At 45.9% G+C, this 15,894-nt stretch overlaps 1 protein-coding gene across 3 annotated transcripts in view; it reads right to left on the bottom strand.

Moving 5' to 3' along the window:
* CRHR2 (corticotropin releasing hormone receptor 2) overlaps positions 1-15,894 on the bottom strand; it is a 239,146-nt gene that overhangs the window by 80,885 nt on the left and 142,367 nt on the right. For all 3 annotated transcript variants that reach the window (XR_011855948.1, XM_072154412.1, XM_072154413.1), the window contains one exon: positions 577-662. Coding sequence is in view for 2 of the 3 variants with exons in the window: in XM_072154412.1 (XP_072010513.1) it covers positions 577-662 (86 nt within the window). In the remaining variant the exon portion in view is untranslated. The remainder of the gene's footprint in view (positions 1-576; positions 663-15,894) is intronic.

Below are 15,894 nucleotides of genomic sequence, written 5' to 3' on the forward strand. Positions count from 1 at the left end.
TAATACAGGTTGTAACTCAGGATAAGTACAGGATAAGTAATGTCATGTATGTACACAGTGACTGCACCAGCAGCAGAATAGTGAGTGCAGCTCTGGAGTATAATACAGGATGTAACTCAGGAACAGTACAGGATAAGTAATGTCATGTATGTACAGTGACTGCACCAGCAGCAGAATAGTGAGTGCAGCTCTGGAGTATAATACAGGATGTAACTCAGGATCAGTACAGGATAAGTAATGTCATGTATGTACACAGTGACTGCACCAGCAGCAGAATAGTGAGTGCAGCTCTGGGGTATAATACTGGATGTAACTCAGGATCAGTACAGGATAAGTAATGTCATGTATGTACACAGTGACTGCACCAGCAGCAGAATAGTGAGTGCAGCTCTGGGGTATAATACTGGATAAAGGATTGCAACTTTGCTGTATATTATTTCTATATTTAGGATGATGACATATTCTAGAGTATTAAAAAACCTCTTCACATATTGTCATTTACTTTAAAACCGATTTGCAGCTCCGACAAGTGTATTGTGTCATCTCACTAATAAGACAATATTTTGCATTGCTCACCTTATGATCCAGGATGGGGACGCACTGCGAGTAGTTCATCCAGGACGCCCAGGTGCCGTTCTCGAAACATTCCCTGTAAACGGTTCCTGCAAGAAGAAGAGGAAAAGTCATGAGACCTGGACACAAAATCCTGAATCTGGTGACAATGTCAATAATACAATTGTAGAATGACTGCAATTTTCATATCGGCCTCTAGATGTCATCATCACGGTAGAACAGTGACAAGAGAAGAATCTCACTTTGCAGCTTGCAGTAAAACCATTTATTGTCTCCTCCATGATGTGGACCTCAAGTTTTTGAAAAAGTTTTAAGGTCCTAAATACTTAATTTTTTTAAAAAAAACTTTTTTATATTTTCCAGTTTTTGCTACCAAATCTGCATTTTCTAGTTTTTCTGATTTTCTTTTTCCGCTGCTGTACAATGTTACAGCACAGATTATAATCATAAGGAGTTTAGCCCCAGTCCCCCATAGCTGATAACAGGGAATAATAGATTGCTGTTACCTGCACAACATATGAAAAGATGACGGGTTACAGATTTTGTGTCTCTTTAAAAAAATAAAGTAGAAATCCAGAGTTTTTCAGAACAGCGTGGGACGGACATGACAATGTGCATTAGTGTCTGAGATGAGAGGGAAGAGACAGGGAACAGCGGGGTGATCTCCGCAGGTAGCATAGGGGGAGGGGTGGGGAGTCACGCACGGTCGGAGCCGCACACACATCACATGGAGACCTCACAGATACCTTGTTCTGCCATAAAAACAGCAGAGTGTATATGTTAGATACATTGTAAAAACAAAAATATTCTTAAAAGGGGCAGTGCATGAAAAATCCAGGATTGGTCACAAATATAAAAAATATAAAAAATGGAAATTTTAGAAGACAATTGTAGAATTAGTGCAATGTTCACGTTGGCCTCTAGATGTCAGCACAGTAGAATGGTGAGAAGAAGAGAATCTCACTTTGCTGCCTGTAGTAAAATCATTCATTGGGGCACATTTACTTACCCGGTCCATTCGCAATCCAGCGGCGGCTTCTCCGACGAGCGTTCGGGTCTTCCAGCGATTCATGAAGGTCCTGCGCCCGATGTCCACCAGGTGTCGCTGCTGTGCCAAGGTCCGGAGTTCCCTGATCTCTTCCTGGTGCATGTAAGTATGGCGCGTGCGACCAATTTTTTTTTTTTTTAAATACGGCGGTTTTTACGAATCCGTCGGGTTTTCCGACGGCCACGCCCCCGATTTCTGCCGCATGCAACCCGGCGCGATTGCGGCGAAATCCGATCACGTGCGCCAAAATCTTGGCGGAATTTGGCACAAAACGGAAAAAAATACCAAAATACAAGACCAGAGTTTCAAGCAGTTCTTGAAACTCTTTTTTTTATATTTTTCTGGTTTTACCAACAAAACTTCGTGTTTTACTTCATCTGCTCTTCTTGATCCAAGGCAGATTAAAAAAATCAGGGCTCCACATGACCCACTGGCAAATATGGACAGTAAGTTGTGGACAGTGGCCCCCCTCTCCCAGTTCGTCTTAGTGTTACTCCTAAGGGTGTTGTCTAAGTGACCCCATTGATTTTCACCCTTTAATCCTTATAGAGGGATCTGTGACCAAGTCTGTACATCTCACAGTAGTTCTGGTACAGGTGACTGTGACCCGGTCGGGTTAAGAGATACACCAGAAATCAGACAGAGAGTAGTCAAGAACAAGCCAAGGTCAGGGCAGGCAGAGTACAGCTGTAGTCAATAAACAAGTCAGGGTCAAGGGTGGGGAGCACTAGGTGGAGTCATGAGGGAGGAGCCAACAGAAGATTCAAAGATCAGAACACTGGTGACAATCCATAACAGGATTAAGGAATTGGGTAGAGGAGGAGCCTATATCACCAGGAGTCGCTTGGGATTGGCCAAGGGAGCAGTTTTTGAAGGGTACACTGTTCCTTTAAATGTAAAAGTGGGGCATTCCCTACAGAGTGGGCAGGAGAGGGCTGCACATATTTGGGGGGGGGGGGGGCGGTGTAATGCCAGGTAAAGCCCTGACTGTCAGGATGTATTACGAGTATTACCCAAAAAAGCGGAATTATCCATAAAATAGCCGGTTCTGTCTGTATTTAATGATCCACATTCTGTAGAATATTAACAATGTATCGGAAGGATAACTTTATTGTTCTGTCCCATCAGCTTCAAGGAGACAGAAGAGGCGGAGAGATGGCAATGACCGTGCCGCGTGCCTGACGCTACGACATAATGGGCCACACATGATAGACGCGATGGTTACGGCACTTATGGGACCACTCCGGGACAATTATCTGCAGCCGTGTATCGGAGCGCGGCGTTTATCTCCGGCATGACAATGAGATTGTAAGGTGATGGCAGAGAGGCCATGAGGAGAAGAGCTGTATGTAACTTCTATGGGGTCCCCACTGATCCGGAATTTGGGGTCCCAGGAGAGGTGACTATTCTCCAGGTACGGTTAATTGTTGCTGGCCAAAAACATGAGGGTGTATGTATGATCAGTGCTGTTCTCTTCTCCACATGTTAAGCTTTGCTGTGTAGAATGGGACAGAGACAATACAATAGAGACAACACAGACATTTGCTTAATAGAAAGTGATGTGAGCAGAACCATATTATTATCATTGCCTGGGGTCGGCAGAGTCATCTCATTGCTACTGTGAGATGAGGTAAATACAGTCAGTTATGTTACTTGGTTGGGGTCGGCAGAGTCATCTCATAATTCGAGGGCAGAGTCATTGCATTGTTATTAAGAGTTTGGTATAAAGAGAAACTATTGTTTTACGGCAGACTCATATCATTCTAAGAGTTCAGGTTATTATTACAGGGAAGAGTCAGCAGAGTCATCTCATTAGTATTATAGGGAAGAGTCAGCAGAGTCATCTCATTAGTATTACAGGGAAGAGTCAGCAGAGTCATCTCATTATTATTACAGGGAAGAGTCAGCAGAGTCATCTCATTAGTATTATAGGGAAGAGTCAGCAGAGTCATCTCATTATTATTACAGGGAAGAGTCAGCAGAGTCATCTCATTAGTATTATAGGGAAGAGTCAGCAGAGTCATCTCATTAGTATTATAGGGAAGAGTCAGCAGAGTCATCTCATTAGTATTATAGGGAAGAGTCAGCAAAGTCATCTCATTATTATTATAGGGAAGAGTCAGCAGAGTCATCTCATTAGTATTATAGGGAAGAGTCAGCAGAGTCATCTAATTAGTATTATAGGGAAGAGTCAGCAGAGTCATCTCATTAGTATTATAGGGAAGAGTCAGCAGAGTCATCTCATTATTATTACAGGGAAAAGTCAGCAGAGTCATCTCATTAATATTACAGGGAAGAGTCAGCAGAGTCATCTCATTATTATTACAGGGAAGAGTCAGCAGAGTCATCTCATTAGTATTATAGGGAAGAGTCAGCAGAGTCATCTCATTATTATTACAGGGAAGAGTCAGCAGAGTCATCTCATTAGTATTATAGGGAAGAGTCAGCAGAGTCATCTCATTAGTATTATAGGGAAGAGTCAGCAGAGTCATCTCATTAGTATTATAGGGAAGAGTCAGCAAAGTCATCTCATTATTATTATAGGGAAGAGTCAGCAGAGTCATCTCATTAGTATTATAGGGAAGAGTCAGCAGAGTCATCTCATTAGTATTACAGGGAAGAGTCAGCAGAGTCATCTCATTAGTATTACAGGGAAGAGTCAGCAGAGTCATCTCATTAGTATTATAGGGAAGAGTCAGCAGAGTCATCTCATTATTATTACAGGGAAGAGTCAGCAGAGTCATCTCATTAGTATTATAGGGAAGAGTCAGCAGAGTCATCTCATTAGTATTATAGGGAAGAGTCAGCAGAGTCATCTCATTAGTATTATAGGGAAGAGTCAGCAAAGTCATCTCATTATTATTATAGGGAAGAGTCAGCAGAGTCATCTCATTAGTATTATAGGGAAGAGTCAGCAGAGTCATCTAATTAGTATTATAGGGAAGAGTCAGCAGAGTCATCTCATTAGTATTATAGGGAAGAGTCAGCAGAGTCATCTCATTATTATTACAGGGAAAAGTCAGCAGAGTCATCTCATTAATATTACAGGGAAGAGTCAGCAGAGTCATCTCATTACTATTATAGGGAAGAGTCAGCTGAGTCATCTCATTATTATTACAGGGAAGAGTCAGCAGAATCATCTTATTATTATTACAGGGAAGAGTCAGCAGAGTCATCTCATTATTATTACAGGGAAGAGTCAACAGAGTCATCTCATTACTATTACAGCGAAGAGTCAGCAGAGTCATTTCATTATTATTATAGGGAAGAGTCAGCAGAGTCATCTCATTATTATTATAGGGAAGAGTCAGCAGAGTCATCTCATTATTATTATAGGGAAGAGTCAGCAGAGTCATCTCATTATTATTAAAGGGAAGAGTCAGCAGAGTCATCTCATTATTATTACAGGGAAGAGTCAGCAGAGTCATCTCATTATTATTACAGGGAAGAGTCAGCAGAGTCATCTCATTAGTATTATAGGGAAGAGTCAGCAGAGTCATCTCATTAGTATTATAGGGAAGAGTCAGCAGAGTCATCTCATTATTATTATAGGAAAGAGTCAGCAGAGTCATCTCATTATTATTATAGGAAAGAGTCAGCAGAGTCATCTCATTAGTATTATAGGGAAGAGTCAGCAGAGTCATCTCATTACTATTACAGGGAAGAGTCAGCAGAGTCATCTCATTACTATTATAGGGAAGAGTCAGCTGAGTCACCTCATTATTATTATAGGGAAGAGTCAGCAGAGTCATCTCATTATTATTATAGGGAAGAGTCAGCAGAGTCATCTCATTAGTATTATAGGGAAGAGTCAGCAGAGTCATCTCATTATTATTATAGGAAAGAGTCAGCAGAGTCATCTCATTAGTATTATAGGGAAGAGTCAGCAGAGTCATCTCATTACTATTACAGGGAAGAGTCAGCAGAGTCATCTCATTACTATTATAGGGAAGAGTCAGCAGAGTCACCTCATTATTATTATAGGGAAGAGTCAGCAGAGTCATCTCATTATTATTATAGGGAAGAGTCAGCAGAGTCATCTCATTAGTATTATAGGGAAGAGTCAGCAGAGTCATCTCATTATTATTACAGGGAAGAGTCAGCAGAGTCATCTCATTATTATTACAGGGAAGAGTCAGCAGAGTCATCTCATTCTATTATAGGGAAGAGTCAGCTGAGTCATCTCATTATTATTATAGGGAAGAGTCAGCAGAGTCATCTCATTATTATTATAGGGAAGAGTCAGCAGAGTCATCTCATTATTATTAAAGGGAAGAGTCAGCAGAGTCATCTCATTATTATTACAGGGAAGAGTCAGCAGAGTCATCTCATTACTATTACAGGGAAGAGTCAGCAGAGTCATCTCATTACTATTATAGGGAAGAGTCAGCTGAGTCATCTCATTATTATTACAGGGAAGAGTCAGCAGAATCATCTTATTATTATTACAGGGAAGAGTCAGCAGAGTCATCTCATTATTATTACAGGGAAGAGTCAACAGAGTAATCTCATTACTATTACAGCGAAGAGTCAGCAGAGTCATTTCATTATTATTATAGGGAAGAGTCAGCAGAGTCATCTCATTATTATTATAGGGAAGAGTCAGCAGAGTCATCTCATTATTATTATAGGGAAGAGTCAGCAGGGTCATCTCATTAGTATTATAGGGAAGAGTCAGCAGAGTCATCTCATTATTATTAAAGGGAAGAGTCAGCAGAGTCATCTCATTATTATTACAGGGAAGAGTCAGCAGAGTCATCTCATTATTATTACAGGGAAGAGTCAGCAGAGTCATCTCATTATTATTATTATAGGGAAAAGTCAGCAGAGTCATCTCATTAGTATTATAGGGAAGAGTCAGCAGAGTCATCTCATTATTATTATAGGGAAGAGTCAGCAGAGTCATCTCATTAGTATTATAGGGAAGAGTCAGCAGAGTCATCTCATTAGTATTATAGGGAAGAGTCAGCAGAGTCATCTCATTATTATTACAGGGAAGAGTCAGCAGAGTCATCTCATTACTATTACAGGGAAGAGTCAGCAGAGTCATCTCATTACTATTATAGGGAAGAGTCAGCTGAGTCATCTCATTATTATTATAGGGAAGAGTCAGCAGAGTCATCTCATTATTATTATAGGGAAGAGTCAGCAGAGTCATCTCATTAGTATTATAGGGAAGAGTCAGCAGAGTCATCTCATTAGTATTATAGGGAAGAGTCAGCAGAGTCATCTCATTATTATTACAGGGAAGAGTCAGCAGAATCATCTTATTATTATTACAGGGAAGAGTCAGCAGAGTCATCTCATTATTATTACAGGGAAGAGTCAGCAGAATCATCTTATTATTATTACAGGGAAGAGTCAGCAGAGTCATCTCATTATTATTACAGGGAAGAGTCAACAGAGTAATCTCATTACTATTACAGCGAAGAGTCAGCAGAGTCATTTCATTATTATTATAGGGAAGAGTCAGCAGAGTCATCTCATTATTATTATAGGGAAGAGTCAGCAGAGTCATCTCATTATTATTATAGGGAAGAGTCAGCAGGGTCATCTCATTAGTATTATAGGGAAGAGTCAGCAGAGTCATCTCATTATTATTAAAGGGAAGAGTCAGCAGAGTCATCTCATTATTATTACAGGGAAGAGTCAGCAGAGTCATCTCATTATTATTACAGGGAAGAGTCAGCAGAGTCATCTCATTACTATTACAGGGAAGAGTCAGCAGAGTCATCTCATTACTATTATAGGGAAGAGTCAGCTGAGTCATCTCATTATTATTATAGGGAAGAGTCAGCAGAGTCATCTCATTAGTATTATAGGGAAGAGTCAGCAGAGTCATCTCATTAGTATTATAGGGAAGAGTCAGCAGAGTCATCTCATTAGTATTATAGGGAAGAGTCAGCAGAGTCATCTCATTATTATTACAGGGAAGAGTCAGCAGAGTCATCTCATTACTATTATAGGGAAGAGTCAGCTGAGTCATCTCATTATTATTATAGGGAAGAGTCAGCAGAGTCATCTCATTATTATTATAGGGTAGAGTCAGCAGAGTCATCTCATTATTATTATAGGGAAGAGTCAGCAGAGTCATCTCATTATTATTATAGGGAAGAGTCAGCAGAGTCATCTCATTATTATTATAGGGTAGAGTCAGCAGAGTCATCTCATTATTATTATAGGGAAGAGTCAGCAGAGTCATCTCATTAGTATTATAGGGAAGAGTCAGCAGAGTCATCCCATTAGTATTATAGGGAAGAGTCAGCAGAGTCATCTCATTAGTATTACAGGGAAGAGTCAGCAGAGTCATCTCATTACTATTACAGGGAAGAGTCAGCAGAGTCATCTCATTGTTTTAAAGGGTTAGATCAAATATAGTCATCGAGTAATTGTTATAAAGTAAGAGGTCAACAAGTCATGTTAGTATTATCACAGAGCAGAGTCTGCAGAGTCATCTAATTGTTAATAGATGGTGAAGTCATAAGAGTCATCTCAAGAGCAGAGTCACCTAACTGTCATTCCAGGTCATTGTCAGCAGAGTCATCTCATTAAAGGGCAGAGCGAGGCGTCTATGACATCTGTGTTAAAGCTACAGTCAGTACCGGCTTAGATAAGGCAGAGTAATAAAGTTCCCTGATCTCTGACTTTGAAACAAGGGTTGGAGTCACCTTCCCAAAACTCATGTATACAATCCCAGCTTCCCAGTGTAGACTGACACTATAATGGGAACCTGTCATCAGGAGCCCTTTTTCTGGCTCCCCATGTCCTCATAGAGAATAGTGTACACATTGCCAGAGAGTTTTTATAATAAAACTGGATTTCTCTGAAAAAAAAAGTTAAGTTAGATGAAAGTTTACCTTTCTGTAGGCAGAGCTTTGTCCTGAGTCCCATGGGCGGGGCCAGTGATGAGGAGGACAGACATGTATGACAACCTGAGAGGTGAAGAATTGGGGGGGACAAATGGGGGAACATGGGAGTTTTTTTTAAAATTAAAAATCTATGCTTGATAGAGGGTGGGGGATGGGGAACCACTAGTTACTGGCCCCTCCCAGGGGACTCGGGACACAGCTCTGCATATAGAAATGTAAATTTTTATCTAACTTTTGTTTTGTTTCGGAAAAAGAAAGTTCTACTATAAAAACTCTTTGGCAATGTGTAGATTATTCTCTCTGGGGAAACGGGGCAGCAGAAATAGGGTCTGCTGATGACGGGTTCCCTTTAACAGTTAAATCTGTAAAAGATTCAGAACTAGAGGTCACCGGGAGAAGAGGAGGTGGTAATCCCAGCAACAGGATGAGGGAACCCACACATGAGGAGGACTGATGTCTGGCCCCGGGGCATGGAATGTCCTATATGTAACGATGTGTCTGACATTTATCTGCAGACGGTTCACTCCTCAGAGCGGCAGGAAGGTGATTTGTTTGCAGGTTTGATGTTTAAATTGTCCTTATAATTAACAACCCATTTACTAATGAGGAACATAAAACTCAACGGGAGAGAAAGGAAACAGCGGAGACGCAGATCCCCCAACACTGAGACATCTCCAAGTTATCTCCGACTGCCAGAGACTGAGAGATGTGACTGCAGAAGGAACCAACACGTGAGCAAACACCGCCTCCGCTCCGGCGAAGATGAAATCCGGCGCGATTCACAAAGCTCGTGCACCCGAGTTCCTGTATCCGTCGCTTCCCCGCCGAGGTCCGCCGGAGTTCACCTTCTTCTTCCCGGTGCATGTAAGTGTTTGTCTTGCGACACAATTTGAAATGTTAAATCCCGCGCTCAGTCCGAATCTGTTGGGTTGTCCACTGACCCGCACCCCGATTTGTGTCGCGTGCAAGCCGATGCGCCACAATCCGATCGCGTGCGCCAAAATCCCCTGTTAAATGCGGCACAAAACGGAAAACGTCGGGAAACCCAACAAAAATGCGCTCCGCTGACCCTTAGTAAATGAGCCCCATTGTCTCTGTATGTTCCTAGCTCCTGCCTTACATTTTAGCAGGCAAAAAAATGACAGCTGAAGTTGTCCTCCTGGGCCAGTTCAGTAAGAGCACCAATGTAGATGGCACGAGGGGCTCGGAGGTCGGAGGGCTTGGTTTCTGGATAACCAGGTCTATGCTCTCTCACATCGTCATAGATTCTGGGAGACATGTCTGATATATTTTCCGGTGAACCCGTTTCCTTCCAAAACCCATATGGTAGGAGTAGTCATATCCCTATATATTTATATGGGACACACATTGGGAGTGCCCCAAGGGGGATCCCTTCACTATACTACGGCCTCCCCCTCTTCTTGCATCTCCCTGTTTGCCCACATTCTGCTGCTAGGCTACAACCAAAGCCAGTCACTCCGGACCCTGGGAATCCAGGTGCCCCCACACTGCAGTCAGGCACCACGGGGGGGTGGGGGGGGGGGATTTTGCAATTTTAGATTTGTTCAATGTTGTTCTCCATGATTGATCTCTGTGGGGTCTACAGTCCACATCATTGAGGGAGATGGGTAGAAGACTGTGGTAAATACTCCAGAGGGACATTTTGAATACCCGGTGATGCCCTTTGGTTTGTGTAATTGCAACATCCCCCACCGGGGCCTGGCCTTTTTCGGTGGCTGGAGGTATCCGGGGCCCTGAATACCGGAGTGGCTGGCTAGTGCTTCCTTGCACAGGGCAATGGTCATGGCGCTTAGTATCAGGAACAGAGGTCTCTTCCACAGCCTGACAGGTCTCCAGCCGGTGATTTGGTTTCTCCCTGGGGCAACCCCGATGTGTAGATAGGGATCCCTGGTGATGGAGGATGGGGCGCCTTTGGTAGTATACAGCCTAATCCAGGGATCACTGAGAAGCACGTTGGTAAAGCATAACTTACAGTCTTTTATTGGAACCGGGCAACGGCCACAACAACAGCAAACTACAGCTGGGTGGAGCCGGCTGGTGGGATCCTCAGGAAGATGTCCTCACAGCCTGGATACACAGCTTCAGGCTGGGGTAGGAGAGTTGGAGCAGAGTCCGGATGGTGGAGCTCTGCTTTGGGCCTGGTCTCCTGGCAGGCCAAGGTATCAGGGCAGCGTGCCACAAACAACTCTGCTTCCTGGACAGTGTGTGTGAAGACCCAAAACCAACCACGAGCTTCCACCCTATTGAGGTGCCAAGCCCCTTATCCAACCAGCTCCCTCCTGACATTACAATGCTACAGAACATCTGATTGGTTGACATTTACTCCACAGGCGGAGACTTACAGCTACATTACCACTACCCCACGCTGGAGGCCCTCAGTGAGTTGATCGGGGGTGTTGCCCCTGCAGTCTTCTAGCAGTTTGTTTATGACATTTTTCCTGATGTTCTGGGCCAGTTCCTCACGGTTTACTTGGATGATATCCTTATCTTTTCTCCAGATTGGGCCACTCCTAGACCACACATCGGGATTGTACTGTGCAGCCTACGTCAAAACGTATATTTTTGCTAAACTGTCGAAATGTTTGGAGTTCAAAGATCACTTTCCTATTCACATCCTTCATCATCCCTGAATATTATTGAATGGATCCCTTCGAGATCACGACTATTCAGACCTGGAAACACCCTTGTAGTCTTAAAGACATTAAACTTAGTTGAGTAAAAATGTTCTGTATTAGCCAAGCTGTGGACAGATCTGCTCACTGACCCATTGGACTCCAGAACCTGAACGAGCATTAAGTGCATACAATACTATAGATAAACAATTCACACAGTGACAAGATAAACAATGGCAAAAATTGGTCTGAATATATAAAATGTAGAAGTTTAGATTTTAACTTTAATGGACTAAAAATGTTACTCATTTTCTTGGATTCCACCGAGAAATCAAAAACAATGGATTAGCAGAATTCTATCGAGTCCCGGGTTTAGGCTTAGATTTCTACCACCGAAATGTGTCAAATTGACCTATGATCCTGTAATAGGAAAGTTGTGAATCAAAGAAGTGACCTGGGGGAAAGGGGATCGTCTCTAAGGTCAGCTATTACCTCTCCCTCGCCTATACTCCTCCATTCGAGTCACGGCTGTTTACTGTGAGCCTTGCATTGTCTCTTGTTATTTCTCAAAGGGCCAGCACCCATAACCCAGCCTATCCCTGCCAGTGCTTGCCTACTCATCACATCCTTAGAATACCTCAGCAACATTGGTTCCTATTATGCTACTTACAATAAAGGTCTCAGTGTTCAGAATGTTTTTTATTTACTTGACTTATTCGTTACTCAACGTTGTCATGATGATCTGCTGCTATGATCATGGCTTGACTCGGGAATCTTTGCTGACAGCCTCGACCTACCACTTTGTTCACTGGCTCTCCATATACTCTTTCTGCCCTGACCCTGGCTTGTCTCTGACTTATAAATCTGCGCTTCCTGCCCTGACCTACCACCTGTTCACTGACCCTCCATGTACTCTTCCTGCCCTGACCCCGGCTTGTCTCTGACTTAGAAATCTGCACTTCCTGCCCTGACCTACCACCTGTTCACTGACCCTCCATGTGCTCTTCCTGCCCTGACCCCGGCTTGTTTCTGTCTTAGGAATCTTTCCTGACAACCTCGACCTACCACCTGTTTAATGACCCTCCATGTGTTCTATCTGCCCTGACCCTGGCTTGTCTCTGACTTAGAAATCTGCGCTTTCTGCCCTGACCTACCACCTGTTTACTGACCCTCCATGTACTCTTCCTGCCCTGACCCCGGCTTGTCTCTGACTTAGAAATCTGCGCTTTCTGCCCTGACCTACCACCTGTTTACAGACCCTCCATGTACTCTACCTGCCCTGACCCCGGCTTGTCTCTGACTTAGGTCAGGGCAGAAATCGCAGATTTCTAAGTCAGAGACAAGCCGTGATCAGGGCAGGAAGAGTACATGGAGGGTCTGTAAACAGGTGGTAGGTCAGGGCAGAAAGCGCAGATTTCTATCACCTGTTTACTGACCCTCCATGTACTCTTGCTGCCCTGATCACGGCTTGTCTCTGACTCGGGAATCTTTCCTGACAACCTCGACCTACCACCTGTTTAATGACCTTCCATGTGTTCTATCTGCCCTGACCCCAGCTTGTCTCTGTCTTAGGATTCTTTGCTGACAGCCTGGGCCTTACATCTGTTTACTGACCCTCCATGTACTCTTCCTGCCCTGATCACGGCTTGTCTCTGACTTAGGTCGAGGGAACACCTGTTTACTAACCGTCCATGTGTTCTATCTACCCTGACCCCAGCTTATCTCTGACTCACTTACTCCACCTGCTCTGACCTCGCCCTGTACATGACTACTCTCTCTACCTTGTTGACAATCACCTGCGCTGCAGCAATTTGACCCTTATAATTGACAATAAATTCTGACTGCAGGGGATGCAAATATGTTACCTGGAGCATTTATCCCCCCCCCCCCTGTAGTGCAGGATTGATAACATTCTATTATGTTACAGAGGATGTGTCCCATATACTATGGAGACGGGCAGCGTATGGTCTCCCAGCTGTTGTAGCCCCTCATATACGTTATCACATTCCATATCCCATTTTATTACGTCTGTGCAATGTAGGAAAGCGAAGAGATTTCATTTTCTAAAAATACAGCCCCCGTTGCTCACGCAGGGGACACAGATGGGTAATATGCCGCTTCCACTCCGGGATTTAATAGGTTTAATAAGTGACAAATATAAGAACTCTGCTGCCTCTGCCTTCTCCATTGCCGCGGCTCCCAGCTGTGTCATATATCCCCATACAGGGGGAGGGGGGGGGGGGGTCGCGGCTATATATAAATTAGGACAGTAACACAACTTCATAAATCCATTATTAAAAATGCACCTGTACTTCCCCCTCTCGAGGAATGAACAGATGTTCTCTGCTTATACCGCGGGGTCCCAAGACGGATTCACAATATGAAATCGGTGCCAAGAATCACTTCTAGTGTAAGATGCTGCGGGGGGAATCACATCCTAGAATTCAGGGCAATCCCCTCCCTGGACTTAAGGGGCACCGGTCCATTTTCAGATATTTTGGTAAATCTTCAAATCTGTCCATCAGGTTCTCTTTTCCTGCACCAAAGGCCTCGGGATGGGGAACAGCGACCGGTTTAAAGGGGCTTCACTACAACAACATCTCTGACTACTGGGATCCCCAGAGATCGGCAGAACGGAGGACTATGGGGCTCATTTACTAAGGGCCCCTCGCAACGCACTTTCGTCGGACATCCCGCTGATTTCCGGTTTGCGCCGCTGGGACAGGGATTTAAAAGGGGTTTTGGTGCACGCAATCGGATTTTGGCGCAATCACGCCTGCTTTTATGCAACACAAATCGGGGGGGGGCAGGCCGTTGGATGATCCGACGGATTCGGACTAACCGCGGGATTTAACTCTAAAATTGTGTCGCAAGCCAAGCACTTACAGGCCCTGGGAAGAAGAAGGTGAACTCTGGTGGACCGGAGCGGGGAAGCGACACATGCAGGATATCGGGCGCACAATCTTCATGAATCGCTGCAGAGTTCATCCTCATCGGACAACGCACCTCAGGTATCGCGCAGGGAACGGGTAAGTAAATGTGCCCCTTTGTGTTCTTGCACTACTAGGGGGGCTCTCTGCGGAGACTGACTCCCATGGTCCGGCACAAGTGAATGGATAGTGACACGCTGACACTTGGGGGACAGGACAGGGACACGCTGACACTTGGGGGGACAGGGACACGCTGACACTTGGGGGGACAGGACAGGGACACGCTGACACTTGGGGGGACAGGACAGGGACACGCTGACACTTGGGGGGACATACTGACACTTGGGGACAGGACAGGGACACGCTGACACTTGGGGGACAGGACAGGGACACGCTGACACTTGGGGGACAGGACAGGGACACGCTGACACTTGGGGGACAGGACAGGGACACGCTGACACTTGGGGGACAAGACAGGGACACGCTGACACTTGGGGGGCAGGACAGGGACACGCTGACACTTGGGGGGGGACAAGGACACGCTGACACTTGGGGGGACAGGACAGGGACACGCTGACACTTGGGGGACAGGACAGGGACACGCTGACACTTGGGGGGACAGGACAGGGACACGCTGACACTTGGGGGGACAGGACAGGGACACGCTGACACTTGGGGGGACAGGACAGGGACACACTGACACTTGGGGGGACAGGACAGGGACACGCTGACACTTGGGGGACAGGACAGGTACACGCTGACACTTGGGGGACAGGGACACGCTGACACTTGGGGGACAGGACAGGGACACGCTGACACTTGGGGACAGGACAGGGACACGCTGACACTTGGGGGACAGGACAGGGACACGCTGACACTTGGGGGGACAGGACAGGGACACGCTGACACTTGGGGGACAGGACAGGGACACGCTGACACTTGGGGGGACAGGACAGAGACACGCTAACACTTGGGGGGACAGGACAGGGACACGCTGACACTTGGGGGACAGGGCAGTGACACGCTGACACTTGGGGGACAGGACAGGTACGCGCTGACACTTAGGATACAGGACAGGGACACGCTGACACTTGGGGTACAGGACAGGGACACGCTGACACTTGGGGTACAGGACAGGGACACGCTGACACTTGGGGGGACAGGACAGGGACACGCTGACACTTGGGGGACAGGACAGGGACACGCTGACACTTGGGGGACAGGACAGGGACACGCTGACACTTGGGGGACAGGACAGGGACACGCTGACACTTGGGGGGACAGGACAGGGACACGCTGACACTTGGGGGACAGGACAGGGACACGCTGACACTTGGGGGGACAGGACAGGGACACGCTGACACTTGGCAGACAGGACAGGGACAAGCTGACACTTGGGGGACAGGACAGGGACATGCTGACACTTGGGGGGACAGGACAGGGACACGCTGACACTTGGCAGACAGGACAGGGACAAGCTGACACTTGGGGGACAGGACAGGGACACGCTGACACTTGGCAGACAGGACAGGGACAAGCTGACACTTGGGGGACAGGACAGGGACACGCTGACACTTGGGGGGACAGGACAGGGACACGCTGACACTTGGGGGACAGGACAGGGACACGCTGACACTTGGGGGGACAGGACAGGGACACGCTGACACTCGGGGGACAGGACAGGGACACGCTGACACTTGGGGGGACAGGACAGGGACACGCTGACACTTGGGGGGACAGGACAGGGACACGCTGACACTTGGGGGACAGGACAGGGACACGCTGACACTTGGGGGGACAGGACAGGGACAAGCTGACACTTGGGGGGACAGGACAGGGAC

Source organism: Engystomops pustulosus, chromosome 5, assembly GCF_040894005.1.
Source record: "Engystomops pustulosus chromosome 5, aEngPut4.maternal, whole genome shotgun sequence".
Lineage (NCBI taxonomy): Eukaryota > Metazoa > Chordata > Amphibia > Anura > Leptodactylidae > Engystomops > Engystomops pustulosus.